A 19,937-nucleotide genomic window follows, 5' to 3' on the forward strand; every position below is an offset into this window, starting at 1 on the left:
CCGTCTGGTCTCTCCGCTATGTGACTGGGGCCTAACATCACCATGTTAACACAGCGATGTGTAGCAGCTGTTACAATAATGGTTCATATACCATGTTCTCATCTTGATTTACTTTTTTATGTTTAAATTAACTCTAAATGCAAGTCTGTTAGAAGTGGTTAGTTGTGGGAAAATAAACATTTTATCTGGTGATAGGGAATATGTTGGTACACCTCAAAGTGTTTATTCATCCTGGGTGGAGGTGTGGGTGCAGCGGGGCGTGAATATGTGTGCCAAATGTCAAGACGATCCATCCAGGACTTGCTGAGATACATATTTTATTTTGGACCAAGGTGGTAGACTAATTGACCATCAGACTGACATTTCCATCCTAGGAGTCATGCTGCTATCGTGGCTAAAAGTGTATGCAGTAATTTTACATTCAAGTCATGTTGCGTCTGAGTAATGGCTTATATGCCAACCTTTATAACAACTCGACAGTCCGCGCTGAAGTCTTGAACCTTGTACTCCAGAATGACTTAAGCCTCCAAAACTGTAGACACATTACACAATTTAACAGTGAGTGTGCTCCTGACAGCCAGACAGTGATATGATATAGTGGGATTAGAGAGAAGTGTGTGTTGAGGTAACTTCTCCACAGCAAAGGAGCAGTTCTTTTAGCTGAAGTGCAGAGAAGCAGAACAGCTTCAGTAAACACTAAAAAAGACTAGAGGAAACTGCAGGCTTGTGGACTCGACTTGTTTTGGATTCAGAGTAAATTTAGATTCTGTTTCATTTCAGAAAGCATCATTTTAAAATGCAGGAAATCAGGTGCTAGTGTCACAGTTTTAACATACTGTTTTGGCTTCGGAAACACCGGAGCTGGTTAGATAATGAAACCAGGTGTATGATTCTTAGCCTGACCAGGATGTAGGCTGCTGGCAGGTGTTAATTTCCTACAGTTTGAGTTCACCATCCTCGCTGATTTCTTCCAACAAAATATTTTCACCCAAATGTTTAAGTCTGCGAGTGAAGAACCTGAGATTGGAACTAGGGGAAGAGAGCAAAATCTGTTTGCCCAGGGCTTCCTCTCTCTCTCTCTCTCTCACACACCGTCTTTCTTTCTCTTGGAGTTGCTTTTGCTCTTTGTCTCAGGTTCCACATTCCCTCGAGGGGACATTGATTTGCTGGAGGCAAAGCAAGCTCCTTTCTGTTCACACACAACACACGCACGCACACACATGCACGCACGCATTTGTGTTTCCATCACTTCAGAGGACATTACACCAACTTACATTGAAGACTTATTGGAATGCTAACCACAGCTGTAACTTACCTAACCCTCCATGACTCTAAACCTAACTTAATCTAAAATCAAGGCTTTGTAATAAAACTGAATTTCCATTTTTACTTTGTTTTTTTGTCCCCTGTAGCCACAGCCGGTCCCCAGAATATGACTGTGTAAACAGATTTATGTCCCCACAGTATGAGTAACACAGGATCATGCACACACACACCTGTCAGTCAGTCAGGCTGTCCAGAGAGAGTATCAGCTGCAGGATACTGCTGGCTGTCTGACAGGCTGCACAGAACATCTGCTGCATGCACGCACACACAAACACACACTCGCACACACAGGCGTGCAGGCACAGCTCCAACCTCTTTGATGTATGGCAGTTGAATGATTTTGATGGCAGGGTTTTAATTGTCTATGTTTATGACTTTGTACACATTAATATCGCAGTAACAAAGCCATGTCAGCGAACAGCCAGGTGCTCAAAATCTATTTCCATTCTTTGCAGCTGCATAGGTGTTTAGAGACAGAGAGAGTGGGGTGGGGGGGCTGACACATCAGTCAGTGTCACAGCATCCAATATCACCCTATATGTATACCTTGCGTAGCAGCTTTCAGCAACGTAGAATACAGTATTTATTGTTGTTTTTAGTTATTGATGAGAATGAGGGAGAGTACAATACAAAGTTTAGAGATGCAACTTTAGATAGATTTCCAGCTCTGAAATTGGTTAAATTCATTATAGATTCATCCAGTTTTCTGAACAAATTTGCCACACCAAACAACAACAACTCCAAACAAAAAGATAGCTCTACTGTCACAGAAAATCAAGAAAAGCAGAATAATCCTCCCCATTTCCACAGCTTAAACCTGCACATGGCTTACATTCTGGCTTAACAAAAATATTTGACTAATCGATTAATACCCAGGTGCCTCGGCTCTAGACATTTCCGCCTGAGTGACTTTGTCCTTGCCTCGCAGTGCACCAGAAGACCTCCCTTGGAGTATAATAGGTTTGGGTCAGTGTGATATTATGTCTTTGAACTTCTATCATGTTTACATTTGCCTTGAAATCTAAAATAAAATAAGACAGATCTCTTCAGTGCATTCTTTTTTTTGCCAGTAGCATGACAATACCAAATGTCCCTCAGAGACTTTTGGTTCCATTTGTGATGTATCTTTATTGTCTGTTTTCTTTTAAGACGTGAACTGCTCCCGTCTCTTATACAAAAAGATGCAGAGGAAATTAAATTTTGACAGTTGGGATAAAGCTTGCCTGTTTCTATGGTAACTGCAGCCTGCCTGTTGAGTGTTCCCCTGCCATTCTTCTCTTCATTTTCCCCTTTCTCTGTTTTCATTGCTGTTGATTGCTATGTGGAAGACGGGCAATCTGAGCAGAGGACACGCAAACACAGAGGTGTCCTTATCTGTCAGTATGCAGCGGACGATCACAAAAGTCTCAATTCCCATATCTCCGCTTCTCAATTGAAGATTAAACGTGTAGGTATTACACTCACATGCTCTTGCGACAGCATAATGAGGCGCATCAGAAAAATGTCAACATTCGCGCGCAGGTCCCAATTCACCCTGTTGACCCTTATTCGTATATAGAGGTTAAAAATCTTTTTTGCTCTGGTTGAATGTGTTGAGAAAGGAGTTAGCTGGGTCTGCTCGTGAACTGAATGCTGTGTAAATGGCAGCAGTGAGATGGCGGTAGAAAAGACAGCCTACTCATAGCTGTCTTCATTGAGGCAGCTGGGTATTAAGATACTGCTGAGCAGAAAGACCAAGTGTTGAGAAAGTGTCTTGTAATTCAGAGAAAAACCAATTCTCTCACATTTGGTTGGAATGCTACATAGCGATATACTCTCCTGTATATATCCTGTAGTCTCAAACGGAGGCCTGTAATCTGTAATTTTATAGAATTTTCTCGCATATGCACAAAAACAGGAAGGAACACATTTATTTAATGTTAATACGACTCACAAAGTATATCGACCATGTTGTAATCGAATCCCTCCAGACTTAATATAGTCTGCAAAAGTAGCACACGCATCTCCTTCTACCGTAAGTCACATACTCACAAACATTTAAGCGCATGCACATTCATAAAAATAGACAAGCATAAAGAATCCAGTTTAAGGAGTGGAGCTGAGGACAGACGAAATTCCCTGAAACATGATTTTCAGACACAGAGAAACACAGCATACAGTGGGAGTTGAAGGGAACACAAAGTAGACCCCCCCCCCCCCCCCCCCTCTTTTTTTTCAGTTCCTGGTGTATAACGATGCAGAATTTGTTAATCCAACAAGCAGCGACAAGACTCGGTCTTTTATCTTGTTTTTATCTGTTGTTTTTCAGTGGAGAAGCTTTGGCTACATGCCTTGACAGCTTTTAATTTTTAAAACTCTAAACTTGTTAAAAGCGTTATAGTGTGCATGTGTTGGCATGTGCATTTCTTTTGTCAATTGTTGTTTAGCTTGTAATTTACATCACCCTATAGGGTTTATTAAATGTTCAGCATGAGGAGACTAATTAGTATTGGCTTTCATTTTTATCCCACTTGCTTCGAGCGGGAACTTGTTGTCCTGATTTGTAACGCAAAGAAAAACAGTAGATTGGCAATAAATAAGACATCCCTGTGCTTCCAATAACCTTTTTCTTAATCAACTAGTGTGTTCCAGAAATAAAAGGGAGTGCTGAAGTGGTGTTCACTGTAAATCATACGGCAACAGATTGTAAGACACATGGCATTAGTGCCACCGTTTCCAGCATTTCAAGACTTTTTTTTATCATAAATATAGCAATGCACTTTTGTCTTTGGCTCTCTTTATCTTGTCTCAATTTGTTGCAGACCACAGTATAGTATATGCAAATGTTAAATCTATTTTAATACAACAGGATGAGATTAGAGACTGTTTCCAAGAAGATATTTCCCGCCCCGTTTTGTTGCTTTTTCAAACACATTCCTTCTGCTGTTGTCAGTGATAAAAAATGTTTTGTGAATGCTGAATATTTCCCATGAGAATATGTTACTGTTGTATTTGTTCTTCTTGATGTTTGGTCTTTGTAGCTGTCTGGTGCACCTCGCTTTAAGAAGGATACCCCCCCCCCCCCCTCAAAAAAAAAGAAACAAAAAAAAAAACTAGAGTTTGAAATAGAAAACCTCTTTACACGAGTCTTGATGCTTGATGCAATCATCCAGGTAAGGAAAGGACTCTTTACAATGGGTATTAGTGAATGTTTTAGTCAAAGGTTGCTATCCAAGGACTGGAGAGAGGTTATGAAACTAAGTCAACCCATGTTGCTTTGGTAAGAATCAAGAGAGTAAATTGCGCTTGTTAAATCATCATCACCATTTAGGTGTGCTAACAAAATCCTGCAATCTTTCCAGGAGTGGACATCACAGCTAATCACAGCAAAAAAGCAACTGCAAAGAAGCCATGAGTCAGACTCTACAGGCTTAAGTTAGCATGTTAAATGTTAAAGTTGATGAAAGTCCAATTAGAGAAAAACTGAGCAAGTCGAGTCTAGTCAAGGAACATGGCAGCACAGCTTATGTTAGCAAATTTGCATCTTAACAAACCAACAGACTTCTGGAGAATTTGATTTAGAAAGAGGAGTCCAATGTGTGTGGCCTTAAAGGACCGCACCATGTTTGGAGAAAACACCGCATATCAGCTCAGACTACCTCATCCATACATGGGGCGACCGTGGCTCAGGGGGTTGGGAAGCGTATCTGTAACCGGAAGGTCGCCGGTTCGATCCCCGGGCTCTCTGTCCTGGTCGTTGTGTCCTTGGGCAAGACACTTTACCCTACCGCCTACTGGTGTTGGCCAGAGGGGCCGATGGCGCGATATGGCAGCCTCGGTTCTGTCAGTCTGCCCCAGGGCAACTGTGGCTACAACCTTAGTTTGCCTCCACCAGTGTGTGAATGTGAGAGTGAATGAATAGTGGCATTGAATAGTGGCATTGAAAAGCGCTATATAAATCCAATCGGTGGTGGAGGAGTTAGGATTTGGGCTTGGGCAATCTCAGGATCTGGGCACCTTGCAATCTCTGAGACTCCTCTCTATTGAGGAGGAGAGTGTTGTATAGTCAAGTGCAAGGCCATTTGTCTGATAGCTAAGGCTTGGCCTATATTGGGTCTTTCAGTGGAACATTGGGGCAAGCATGCTAGTAAATCTACAATAGAATTGCTGAAAAATAAAGAAAAGAACCTCAACCTGATTAAATGCTTGGGCAGGATCTTGAGAGAGGTGTGCAAAAAGAAACGCCTGCAAACCTCAAAGAGCAGAAGCAACACTGTGAAGAAGAGAGGGCCAACATTTCTCCACAATGATGTGAAAGACTGATAAAATAAACTAAAGTACTTCAAGGTATTGCTGCTGAAGGTGGCTTTACAAGCTATTGAATCATGGGGATTACTGATATTTTCACAGGACTGCAGAGAGTCCTACAAAAACTTTTTTCCCATTACTGCCAAGTGCTTGTTTTTTGGCAAGCTGAGATTATCTGAACTCAGCTTGCCATATATTATATTTAGGCTGGGCTCAAAAAAGTGGTAGCTTGGCTTGGTGCAGAAAGGTGAAAAAAAGAGGTTCAGTGGGAGTGCTGTAACTATGTCAAACAAAAATCAAATCAAATCAAAAATCAAATCACTTTTATTGTCACATCACATGTGCAGGCACACTGGCACAGCACATGCGAGTGAAATTCTTGTGTGCGAGCCCCACAAGCAACAGAGATGTGCAAACACAACAACACAAACGAGCAAAATACAAGAATGGCCAACCTGAAACTAATAAATATATGTACAATATATAATAGTGTATGCATTTCTGGATGTGTATACTAAATATTTTCCTACGTGTGTGTGTGTGTGTGTGGTGTGTGTGTGTATGCACATTTTTACAAATTAAATAGTTAAAAAAAAAAAATTAAAAAATAATAATAATAATAATAATAATAATAATAATAAAATATATAAAATATACAGAGTTGAATATGTGCAAAACAAGTGGCATTTATATACAGTGTGGAGTGCATAATGTTAAACAACAGCTGGATGCAGTGACTGTTCACTCTCTCTAAAGGTTAATGTTTTATCCAAATATTGAACTATTTGGAGACTCATTTGTCTTCCAGCGTCTGGCTTCGAACTTTTATCCCTCATAAAAAAACGTAATAAAATTAAAAAACACAAAACTGTAAATATCTTTAACTTAGGTGCGTGATAATTTTGTCACACAGTGTTGCAGATATACAGTCAAATCAGACAGAAACACAGTGTTGGTCACTATGAAAGCACCAGAGTCTGAAAAAGATATAAAGCCCAAGTGCCATTGTTCATATTCAGCGACCAAAATGAAAATCTTAACACACTTGACCACATTAGGAAAACTGAAGATGCTATACATAAGCACTTGGGCAGATTGTGTATCCAAAATACAATTTCAGTGTGGAACTCTTGATAAAACAGTAGATATTACGTGTTAATTGGTGATGTCTTCGCCGTTTTCCCAGCATGGGTAAATCATGTTTCAAACAAACAGATCTAATACTTGCAGACTCTGTTGTCAACTTGCGTAAGTCTCCACAAAATTACACGAAGAGTGCAAAATCAAAGCAAAATTGTCACTTTCTGTGTGCATAATATCTTATTAGGCACCTCATAGTCTTATTTCACTACTGCCATGACAACGGCTTTTAAAGAAATGAGGATGATGGCCATATGTGCTTTTTAATGTTCTTGATCGGAGAGGATTATCTGTGGTACCTTTTTATATATGTTTTCTTATTTAATAAGGATCAGAGCTTTTGCAGGTGATTACAGACGAAGAAATATGTTTATGTCGGCAGTCTCGATAAGATTAGGCCTAAAATGAGGGATCGATGAGGGGAATGCTGAGAAACATTTATTTAGAAATGATGTCAACAAGAATATGGGAAGTGTGGGCAGTCGACGTGAATCTGATCTAAGTGCAGAGATTGTTGCAATAAACATGCAGGCACAATAATTGTCATTTAAATGTTTCCTTTGCATGAGTCAGTATGGAAACTTGTTCTTAGGTGCTATTATTTTGTCATTGCGATGACAACAGTGCCACCGCAAAAATCACAACAAATCAAAACTGTGACTCATCTTAAACAATATATGGCTTTCTGAAAGGAAAGTGGGCAGTTTGACAGTGACAAGAGGAAATTTAGATGAAAAGGAGAGAGGCAACATTTACATTTCTTGTGATGCTGTTACTCTCTGTCATAAAATATCACTTGTGTTTGTCTCAAACAACATGTGTTATACTGGGAATTTACAACACAAGCTTGCTCCTCCGTGTCTTATTGTCTTATTAATATGAGCTTTGAGTCACACATTGGCAGCTAAGATCACATTAATTTGCACTTATTACATTTCTGGTCAAAATCTTATCTGAAATTCGATGCTTTTGTTTTTTTTTTTTATGACTGCGGGATCAGCAGAAGATAATCAGGCTGTGCAGTGGCAACACGGTTATAAGGTCATTGAAATTCTGGTCCTTTATTATCAGGGATTTAGAATAAATAATGCAAAAATTATCATGTCCTTAAGTAATGAACAGACTGGATAAGCATTAATGTGTCCTCTAAATAAAAACTCCCTTTGGGTGCAGAATTTGCATTTTAAACATGGATTTGTTGGCTGGAGTTTAAAAAAAAAAAAAAAAAGATAAAATAAAAATCGGGCTTAGTCAACCAGTGGTTGCTTTTGTGATCAGCTGTCACCTGTGGCACTCGGGCATTTTTATGCGATTCTCGCTAAAAATTGCAACCTGACAGAGTTACTTTAAAACGTGAATCATAGAAGAAATCCCTTCATGCTTGCATAACAACATAAGTTCAAGAGAGAGAGAGAGAAATGTCTCGGATTCCCCTTGGGCAATACGTTTTGGTAGTGGACTCGCAGCAGGGTTTCTGTGCTAAAAATTGAAACTGTTCCACTTTAATGGAATATTGCTTGGAGGCTTTTATACAGGGTAAGATTTGGCAACTTGGCATGACAATATTCACGGAAAATGAAAAATGTAATGCGACACATGGGACCGATATTAAATAGATCTCTATGAGCAACAATAAGTTGTGATAGTAATTAGTGCAAGTATGTTCTGATAACTCCCCAAAGGTTCCCCCACCACCACCATCCACAAAGAGCTAATGTGGTGGTTCCCATCCTTTTATGGATTAACCTCACAGATGCCAAGGAAGCGGTGAGTGGGCAGTGGCAGACAGCAATAGATCGAGGTTAGAGAAGTCAGGGGGAGTGAAACAAGCAAGAGTCAAGCAAAAGCACGGATTTCTTGCAAACGAAGCACACATTCAGAGTGCAGAGTGCAAAGGGAAGCAGAAAGGACAGTTGGGTTAATCAGAAAGTTACCCCTGCCATATTACATTAGTTTTATATTCTCCCCCTTTCTGTGTCTGAAGAGTTGAATTCACCATTAGATTCACTGCCTGGAGCCTGGCTTGCGCTCACTCTTTAGTCACAGATGCACTTTATGTCGGAGATGAGTTTAATGGTAGCATTAAACATCCGTAGCCTCAGGTGCTGAATGCAGATGAGTACACAGTGTCTGTCAGGTGGAAAGCAGTGACAAATGATGGTGATCACTCTCTTTTAGCTGTGGTATACAGTTGTACTTCACATGTGCAGACAAGCAAGCACACATGACACAAGCACAGATGGCTGCAGTACACACACACACACACATACACACACGCAGCCGTAGACACTCATATATATTGGATTGTTCCCATAAACATGTTCTTTGTCGTCAGTAAAAATTTAATGATGGAAAAGTTGGCAGTGGGGACTGACTGGCTTTCTCGCCGTATCTCAGCGCTGAAGTGTCCTTTACTATTATTATTCCTGAGACAATGCCGCCTCTATATATTGCTGATTGACAAGGGTACAGCCCACCGCTTCTCACGGCTGCTCAAGATGATGTACTTGAATCCCACGTGATTTATTTGACCGGGAGTCATTATTCGTCACTTGACACACAAACCGAACACCGTGTAAACACAGACATCTAAATCTTCATATACATGCTTCTCAGGTCTCTCCTCGCCTGTGTGCGTGTATTGTTTGCTGCATGTGTGGATGTGGATAACGTGTGTGTGTGTGTGTGTGTGTGTGCAGGTATGTACAAGATGCTGGTAGTCAACAACCCAGTCATAAAACCCCGTGTGAGTGCTAAAATAATGAAAGTCATAAAAACGCAGATAATTGGCTTTTTTCGGGTCGGTGAAATGGATCACTTCTAACGCTGCTGTTGAGAAATGGCTTCTTAGAGCAGAGGGGAATGTCAGAAGGATGGAGAGGAGTAAGTGAGAGGGAGGAGAAAAAAACAAAGGAGAAAGAGAGGAGGTGAGCGAGGGGGGAGGATATGGATTATAAAGGAATGAAAGTGAGGAGAGAAAGGAGGAGAAATGACTTAACAGAAGGCACAAAGAAAACAAGAGCATAATGCAAAGGAGGGGGGGGCAGTTTTCATACTCTACCAGTGTTTTCCTTTTCTGTTTAATTACTCCGAAAAGACAGTAGAGGGAAAATCTCTTTGGAAACATTTAATTGTGCTTTAATCCATATATTTGTTTGTAATCATCTTCCCATTTACATGCCCTATTTGACGATGCAGTGCCATTGTCTACCACTAGCTGGTGTAATACTACATCTTTATCAATTCAAATTAGAACTTGGTCCACTTGGGTAATCTTCTAATTGACTGCTATCACACGGTCCCATTCTCTGCACTCACATACATATAAGCTGTTCAGAGGGGCGGTGTGTGTTTGCGCGTGTGTGCCTGTGTGTGTGTGTGTGTGTGTGTGTGTGTGTGTGAAAGAGAGAGAGAGAGTTATAAAAAAGGGAAATAGAGTGAGAGTGTCGGGCTATCAGCTCATGACAGTGAAAAGACAGATGACCCTGAGTAGAGGAACGGCCTCCCTGCCTGTGTAACATCTATCATCACTGAACAGACTTGTCTTCAACTGTGCCCTGCGCTTGCTCGTGAGCGTGTCTGTGTGTGTGTGTGCGCGTGCAGTAATTACCTGCAGGTGAGACTCATGCTTAGCTGGAAATGACTTTGTCTGGCCTGTAACTGCAGTTTAACTGCAGCAAAAGTATGCATTCTGACATGCTTATTCATCTGCGTTCCCACATACAGTGCCGTACAAAAGTCTTGAGCTTCCACTTATTTCGTCATATTTTGCTAGGAAAATGGGAAATAGGTGCAAAGACTTAATGGAAGCTGTGCAAAAACACATAGGCATACAGTTTGTAAGGCAAAAACTACTTCTACTTTTCAAGTGGTGTTCAGGAATCGTTCTCCAGGCTTCTTGGATACAACTTTTGTTTTTTCAAAAGGAAGAGGGCCATGTGACACATCAAACTTATTGGCAATGTCACAAGAAAAACAATGGTGTGCTTGGTTTCAACGTAACTTTATTCTTTCATGAGTTATTTACAAGTTTCTGACCACTTATAAAATGTGTTCAATGTGCTGCCCATTGTGTTGGATTGTCAATGCAACCCTCTTCTCCCACTCTTCACACACTGATAGCAACACCGCAGGAGAAATGCCAGCACAGGCATCCAGTATCCGTAGTTTCAGGTGCTGCACATCTCGTATCTTCACACCATAGACAATTGCCTTCAGATGACCCCAAAGATAAAAGTCTAAGGGGGTCAGATCGGGAGACCTTGGGGGCCATTCAAGTGGCCCACGACGACCAATCCACTTTCCAGGAAACTGTCCATCTAGGAATGCTCGGACCTGGCACCCATAATGTGGTGGTGCACCATCTTGCTGGAAAAACTCAGGGAACGGTCCAGCTTCAGTGCATAAAGAGGGAAACACATCATCATGTAGCAATTTCAAATATTCAGTGGCCTTGAGGTTTCCATTGCTGAAGAATGGACCCACTATCGTTGTACCCCATATACCACACCAAACCATCACTTTTATTGTTCCAACAGTCTTGGAGGGATCCATCCAATGTGGGTTAGTGTCAGACCAATAGCGGTTTTGTTTGTTAACTTCACCATTCACATAAAAGTTTGCCTCATCACTAAACAAAATCTTCTGCGTGAACTGAGGGTCCTGTTCCAATTTTTGTTTTGCCCATTCTGCAAATTCTGTGTGCCGATCTGGGTCATCCTCGTTGAGATGCTGCAGTAGCTGGAGTTTGTAAGGGTGCCATTTGTGAGTAGTTAATATCCGCCGAAGGGATGTTCGACTAATGCCACTCTCCAGTGACATGCGGCGAGTGCTACGCTGTGGGCTCTTGCTGAATGAAGCTAGGACAGCCACTGATGTTTCTTCATTAGTGACAGTTTTCTTGCGTCCACATTTTGGCAAATCCAACACTGAACCAGTTTTACGAAACTTAGCAAGCAGTTTGCTAACTGTAGCATGGGAGATGGGTGGTCTCGTAGGGTGTCTTGCATTGAAATCTGCTGCAATGACCCGGTTACTGCGTTCACCAGATATCAACACAATTTCGATCCGCTCCTCACGTGTTAACCTCTTCGACTTTTCAATGGCTGTGAACAAAGAGAAACTTGTAAATAACTCATGAAAGAATAAAGTTACGTTGAAACCAAGCACACCATTGTTTTTCTTGTGACATTACCAATAAGTTTGATGTGTCACATGACCCTCTTCCTATGGAAAAAACAAAAGTTGTATCCAAGATGGCCGACTTCTAAATGGCCACCATGGTCACCACCCATCCTGAGGAGTTTGCCCCCTCACATATACTAATGTGCCACAAACAGGACTTTAATATCACCAACCATTCCCATGTTATTACGGTGTATCCATATAAATTGCCCACCCTGTACATCAAACATTGCATTTACAAAGCTTTTTGGAGATAAAATGTTTGTATAACTCCTGATGTCTACTAATTATATCAAAAACTTTCCTAAAGTATATATATTAATGTTTTTGGACCTGTCAGCATTACAAAGAGTGTAGACATGCACTGAAAGATATGCACATTTTTTTAAAAAGTGTTTAAAAAGTGTCCACAATGAAACGTGTTTACAGCCCTCAGCTGCTCAGTTCAAGCAGCAACTTCTAGTCCCCTGAAAGAGTAAAACTGTGCATACCTGCACCTGATGTGTGATTGTTGTTATGGGTGATTCAAGTGTTCTTTGAACCCTACTCCTACTCATTTTCCTGTCACTCTGTTTGAGCTACACCAAAAGAAAAATCCAAACCTGAAACCCTGGTGAAAGCTAGAGAAAGGGCAAGATTGTCAGGCATGGAGTAAGGTGCAGATGCAGAGAACCATAAAGAAAACGTCCTTGTGAAGACCCCCCCCCCTCAAAAATGTTGTTTTGGAACCGCACTGTGCCATTTGACACATCAGAGACACATCAGAGACTGCACGATTGATCATTTGTTGTTTATTTACCCCCTGTTCATCCTACCTGAATAGCAGAGTGGAGCCAGAAATAAATGGAGAAAGTTCACTCTTTTCAGAGATGCCAGGCAGGAACAAAAAGCTGCAAATAATTCAGTTTAAGAAAGAGGGGGGAAAAAAATCTCATCTGACTAGTTGACAGACAGCGCTCACCTGTCCTCAAAAGACAGCAGGCCTCCTCGACATTTGTATGAGGTACTCAGCAGTATCCCCAGGGGGACACCTAGGCTTTGATACTGCATCAGTTTAGTGTAGTGGTTGTCAGAGGAATACGTGAAAAAGATGAAGAGGCAAGGGCAGAGCTGTAGAGATGGAAGACGCAGACTCAGGTGAGGGGTATGGCGGGGGTGGGAAAGGGAAGGGCAGGGGAACAAAAGAGAAGTAACAGAGGTGGGAGCCTGGAGAGAGTGACGAAGGTTTGAAGAATAGAAAAAGCACGACAATGTGGGGTTAGACAGATATAGAGGAGGGGGAAGAAAGGCAAAAGAGGGGTGGGATGTTGAACAGTCAGAGAAGAAAGTACGAGGGTGCGATTCAGCCTGACCTTTTCACCGAGCTGTGTTCAGAATGGCTTATGTTGTTCGATATTTTTGTGATGTTTTTTATTTTAGAAAGAAAAGAGAATAAAAAAAAAGTAGATTTTTCTGGCTGACTTAATGCTCATGGCTGCTCTTTATTTGGTGATTTTCTTTTAGAACCTCCCTCTAAATCTGTGAAAGTGAACATGGGCTCTTGATGATTAAGAGCTTCTTGTTTCTGCTACCATGTCTGCCTTTCCACTGTCTTCCATCCCTCTTCTTTTCTTGTTATGCAGACTGTGAACTCTGAGGTTGTCTGTGTGGTTTTCAGACAAGAGGGTGGTATTTCTCGGCTCACCTTTTGAAAATGTCATAAAGAAGGTGAGATACACAATCCCCCTTTATGCACTTCTGTCAAAATATCACAACCTGGCAGAGAAATGTTAATGCAGGAATTTACTTTATTGAAACAAGTTTGATTATTCTAGTTGCTTTCCGGTGTTATTTCTCTGTGTGAAATACGTCAACTCTAGTTTAATAGTTGAAATAGTTTAAGTCTATTTTGCAAACAATCTAGCTCTGTGTAGTCGTGTTAATAGGAACTTTTAAGAGTGAAGACTTGGCGAAATGTCCAAGTCAGAGTCAGCGCCACATTTTTATTGATCAGAGACGTTTGTGACTGTTTGCCAGTGGATTGATGATGGCTTGCATTTTAAAAGGCAAAGAAGTGCATAAACAGAACAAAAGGTTTATCCACGGATCATGTTTATCTACGGATCATGTAACCCTTTAGGTTACAAAGTTATGCCCATGAATGCAGTTAGTGTTCCAGTGTGTTTTGTGGTTAATTGCTTGTGTAATTGCTGTTGTCTGAAAAGTAAATTGTTAACCTCAGGTAAGTGCTAATCCCAAAATGAGAATGCCGGGGAATTAAAATGTCTGTTTAGAAAATATATCTTTTTTTTCTACCACTCAATAAAAAAGTATTTGAATTACAAACCACATCAGTAGCCCCACAGACATTCAATTACCGTCATGTTTGTGCAGAGCTATCATAAAGTAAACTGATGTGCTTTGTTTTCCCGATGCTTTTCACACACGGCCACAAAATAGAATAAAAACGTCTTGATCTTTGTTCGGAGACTGTTTTCATGTCTGGTGGACTATAGAGAAGTCTGACATCTCGAGCAGGGAAATGTGGCAAACTGGCAAAAGGAGTAAAGCAGACTCCAAGCAATTAATGACTATGTTAATATAAGAGCCCGAGGTGCATGGATTGAGCTTTAGGAAGGCAAAGAAAGATGCTCCAAGCAGGTCTGGCTCTTTGTAAGAATCCCTTCCAAAAATCTGTCTCCTTTTTTCCTAAATGCTGTGACTTTCAGGTGAGACAAGGAATAGAGGCCACGCACCGGAGACCAAAGACATGCTGGTACAAAGACCTGTTTACTGTTTAATGGAGTGTGTTCCCAAATGGGACAGATAATTACAAGAAGGCTTTGGTTGAACTCCCCCCTGTTGTTTGTGTGTGTTTGAATCCAATCCTGTGCCATCACAACATTGCCTCTTTCGGAGGCTAATAGTTAATAGTCCAGCCTTAAACTGGGACTTTTAACAGCATCTACCTACAGTCAGCTCTGCTGCACGTAACATTCAAACTTTCTTGTGGACGTCCACAAATCTCTTGGTAGTGAAGTGTCCCCCTGACTTCATTATACAGGATGATAAGGTGGACCTTTTGTTTTGTGTGGTAGTTTGTTATCGCCTCACGTTGTTGATTTAAAACCTTCTCTAAAAAGAATTATTGTAGAAATGACTTGTCATTAAAATCGAGTCCTCGGTGGATCCTGTGGGGTAGCTGCTGTGTATTGTGACAGTCGGTTCTGACTGTCACTTTTTGTTTGGTTTAATTTTCCTTCTCTTGTTTTTTTCTGTCTTTCTCATTTTCTTTTCATTCTGTGTTTTTTAAAGCCAACTATTTTTTGCAGCAATGGACTATTTTTTTTATTCAATGACTCTGAAATAATAAAGATCAAAGATTCAAAATGTTCACATTGGGTTTCAATCAGACTAAAATACTGTGAATAACAGCTTTATGCTATGCAGCAAGGTTGTGTAGAAGGAGTAGTTTACTACGTTGCATCTAATTGCTACAAATTATTGTTTTGCATTCTGCCAAGTTATTGTTCGGACTATGTTTGTGCACTTTAGTTTGTTACACATGGTATCACACAGATTTCAAGGAATTACTGGGGTATTGAGAAGCAGCTGGCATCTTCACTTTACTGTGTAATGGGTCAGCTATATAATCGCTAACCAGCAAAGGCAATGATGAGATTCCACAAGTGGAGAACAGTGGGGAAGACGTGTTTATGATCAAGTTTTCATGCTGACTCATAGACAAAAAAATGTACTATTCTCTTTTTGTTCATCCCTCCTCTCCTCTAGGGAACCCTGCCGTCCAACCAGCCTGCTGCCTGCTGAGTGGAGCGCCGGGTTGGGCACGGGGAAGGAAGATGACCCTTTACCTCTGGGACTGGAAACCCTTCCACTAAGACTCATGCAGCAGGAGTGCACTGCTGTCAAAACCCTGCTTCTAAGGCTGAGACGGACACTGCAGGAGGTGAGATAATGCACATGGCTAACAGTCAGCAGCACACAAGCTCTTCTCGACAAGGACATACAAACAAATGAAGGAAGATTAGCTTTACATTTAGTGAGTCTGGCATATTTGGCTTCTACAGAGCACATAAGGTAGACCACACCGACAGCCCTTATCAAGTTTGAAACGCATCAAATTGTTTTAAACCAGTGAGGATAAGGGTCTAGCAAACAATAAAAAGCAATTTCATCTGGAACCACTGTGCACCACGCTGCTCTTACGAATTTTTCACCCCCTATTTTAATCAGGCTCTATTTCAGTTCCATGAAATCTGGTCAAAGTGGTTGCTTTCCCGTCTCTAAAAGGTCCATTTAATCACTTTGTTTTGTTAATTTAATCAGATTCTACATTTAGAGGGGGAAACTGGGAGACTTTAAGTATCTGCCAGTTTATGCTTTACATGTACACAAACACACAATCAATCAATCAATCAATCAAAGCTTTATTCGTCACATGCAGGTTGCCCTGCAGTGAAATAGGACCCCCCCCGACCTTACACATATAGCACAAACATTACATGGGGATACAGGTCAGAGATTGGTAGAATCAGAAAAAAACATTGAAATGTACACTACACTGGGGAAAGTACAAGAGGAAAAAAAGAGACCCCTACTCATGCTATGCTTCCATGGTAGGACAGCATGAGAACAGGAAACAAAAAAACTCCTCTGCACAAGAAGCACATAAATGTCCACAGCACAACATTGTGAAGACATGACAAGCCACAGGGGTGGGTGGGGGTTGAGGAGTAATCCGAAGCGAACACAGCAGCCACCCTGCACAGCGCTACCATTCCAGCGCGGCACACAGACCCGCCGTGCTGCCCCTTCAGGAAACAAGCATCGAAGGCGTTTGGAAGGGAGGGGGGATGAGTGTGTGCTTATCAGTGTAAGTGTATGTGTGTGCGTGTCCAGAGTTCAGCGGAGACAGTGTCCTTCGCTCTATCAGGCTAAGTAAACAGTCTGCCAGCCAACCCAGGTGGCCTTCATGGGACGGGAAGAATAGTCATCACACAGTCGTTATCAGGGAGTTGTTTTGGTGGGCTCCAGCCTTGGGCCTGCAGCTGGCGCCGTGGTGTCCGAATGTTGAATATTGTTAATTTCTGTTTTGTGAGCAGCTCGAATTTTAGCACTCTGAGACAGGTCCCTCAACTTCGCGTTGAAGAGCTGCGAGCCTCCCCATGATGGTATCAAACTTCAGTTCCAAGGTGTTGTCAGTCTTTTGATTCTGAGACTTCACAACTGCAGTGATCCATTCCGCGATGTTTTCCAACTGTCGCTCAAGGGTGTCATTTTGAGCAGGCCTTTCTCTGATGTTTCCCCTCATACGCTCAATGGTGTTGTTTTGAGCCTTCACAGCAGCAGTAAGCGTCTCCAAGGTGTTGACCATATTACGTTCGTTGTGAGAGGTCGCACCTCATCCCACACATATTATCCCTCCTGTTTCAGGCTATAAATCTCCTCTTTAAATGTTTTAGCCTGGTTAAAGCTAACGTTTCACCCCAGGCTATGTGTGTGTCTCAGTGTGAATGTTTGGAACCAACTTAAATTACATCCAAACCATTCTGGACATGATTAGCTGAAACAGTCACTTAGTAAAGCACTGACACGTTGGAATACCTTTACAAGGTCTAACAATATAAACCAGGAAGCCACATTATCTGCCATCCTCTGCACTTACATATCCTCTTTAGATGCCAGACTCCACACGTTTTTGAGGGGTCTCGGGTAATTACAAGATGCAGATGCAAATTTTTGTTTTACATTTTAGTCCAAATCAGGATCCAGAAAGATCATAACACTTTGCTTGAAAATGACAGATGCCTAAATGATTGTTTTCTGAAGTTTTGCGAGCACAGTGTCAGTAGGAGTCATTTGGAAGGGGATGTTGATGGTGTTTAATATATACGGTGAATGTTTTGTTTTAGAGTGAAAGTGCTAATATTTTCACTAATACCCTTTGGCAGTGTATAATACATGCCAACATACCAATAAGGGATGTTAGCAATAGCATAAGCTTAGAAAGAACATCCATTAGCTTTGATTGTCTGATGCTTTGGTTTTTTTTTTTTAAATCTACATGGGTGACTGACCCCAACCATATATGGAAGTATTATACAGACCCGTACTCAAAATACAAATACACAAAAAGATAAAAGGGTGACCAGACCTTCCCTACAACCACACCATTAGTATCTCTAAACTAAGATCAAAGCCTGCTGTGAATTACAGTCCACAGAGGCATATATATAGCTTTCTCCTGATTTCTTTCCTGCTTATATCTCTGTTTTTCTCCCAGGACCTCTGTGAGAGAGACATGAGACATGTAAATGAAATAATAATTTGTAGAGAGAGAGGTAAACTAAAGTGGTGATGGAAAAAAACTAAAGGAGTGCAACAGAGAGAGAGGGTACACAGCAGCAGAACATGAATATGAAAGAGGCGTTTCTTTGCCCTCTTTGCTTGCTCTGTTGTGTCATTAACTTGCAAATTTTGTTACCTTCCAAAAGCAGACATAAACCATTCTGCAACAAGGGGAGGGTGACTCGACATGTCTGTTTTCTTTGCATTTCATTTGCTTGACCTTCTGGTATTGAGCCCCGGTCTTTGGCTTTGTTTAACTTAACTTATAGCCTCTTGCGTTCACCTTTGCCGTTGTACACTTGTGTCTGCTTTTGCAAGCTTTTGCCAATCAATAGCAGGTGCCAACACTTTTCACTGTCAAACACTTTTGTCTACTTCAAACGTCCTATCACTGGGCCGAAGCTCAGCCAAGTAGACAGGGTCATAACTCTGCAGTATGTGGAACCTGGCATGTGAAACTTTGGGATTAGAATTCCTGCTGTCAGTCCTCTGTGTGTGCAAAGGTGCACGGACTGTAATTTGTTCACTTTTTACTTTATTTATTGGAAATTCAACTTCAAATCAAATCATTATTACATACTGTATTACATGCATTACGTGCATCAAGGTCACATAGAGATTCTTTTATCTAATGTCTAATCTAACCTACATCTGGTGATTGAGAAGACCTCCCCGTTGCTGTGTCACCCTATCAGAGGTTATGAAATCAAAAGACACTTTATGGTGGTGATTGTCCACAGGCTACTGTTACGCCCCAGTCTAGGGGTACAGGAACGCAACATAAGTTTGAAAAGACTGCCCCGCCCTGGTCCCCAAAACCATACACAGAGGGAAACCAATTCCTTAGTGAATCGTGTTTTATTATCTACACTGCAAAAATGAAGCTCCAGGGTGAACAAAGGCCAAAATAACAAACAAAACAAGCTAAGTCAGGAGGAGGTGCTATCTAAAACCCTATGTGAAATCAAACATCAAACAAAAGACAAGCGCTACACCTAACTCCCTAACTGAAATAAACAGGAGAAAACAGTGCAAGGAAAAACAATACGGCAGCTCACCCCTTCTGTTGCAGTGCTATTTACAATGTGCTATGTACAATGAAAGCTAATATACACACTATATACAGAACTCAGAGAAGCCGCACAAATCACAAGCACAAAAGTCTCAAGTTTTGGAGGCCAGGGTCAGGTCTGCTGCTGCTGTCAGTGGCTGCCCCGGGACAACTGCTGGTGAGGGATTTGAAGAAGATCACATGGCCAGGGGACCAATCAGCAGCCGTCAGCTCATCCACTCCGGGACCTGCAAAGACTTAAAGGAACAGACAACAACAGCCACCAAAACAGATTATGGACAGGGCCATAACATACCCAAAGATTTTGTCTTTCACCTAATTATGCTTATTGACTTGCAAGCTTTCAGTGCAGACCTGTGAATTCTCCCCTCTGAAGTAACACACTAGTTAATCAATTTAGGGGACTTTTGAGGCTCAATAAGAACCCTAAATTGAGCTTAAGTCACCAATGAATTGAAATATAGCTAATCAAAATTCACTTACTTCACTTATGTTAAAAAATTAGTCCCAAATTTTGAGCATTTCATCAGTCTGGGTTGAAAATTATAATTTTTATTTTTCAACTATCCATAGGTTTGTG

General features: G+C 41.3%; 1 protein-coding gene across 1 annotated transcript in view; it reads left to right on the forward strand.

Moving 5' to 3' along the window:
- Positions 1 to 19,937, forward strand: part of ccser1 (coiled-coil serine-rich protein 1) — a 127,440-nt gene that overhangs the window by 31,818 nt on the left and 75,685 nt on the right. Inside the window, exon 7 of the mRNA XM_085294663.1 lies at positions 15,709 to 15,883. Coding sequence (XP_085150789.1) covers positions 15,709 to 15,883 — 175 coding nt within the window. The remainder of the gene's footprint in view (positions 1 to 15,708; positions 15,884 to 19,937) is intronic.

This window comes from Mchenga conophoros, linkage group LG12, assembly GCF_057382185.1.
Source record: "Mchenga conophoros isolate Kocher_MC1m ecotype Shallow Benthic linkage group LG12, M_conophoros_male_GT1.1, whole genome shotgun sequence".
Lineage (NCBI taxonomy): Eukaryota > Metazoa > Chordata > Actinopteri > Cichliformes > Cichlidae > Mchenga > Mchenga conophoros.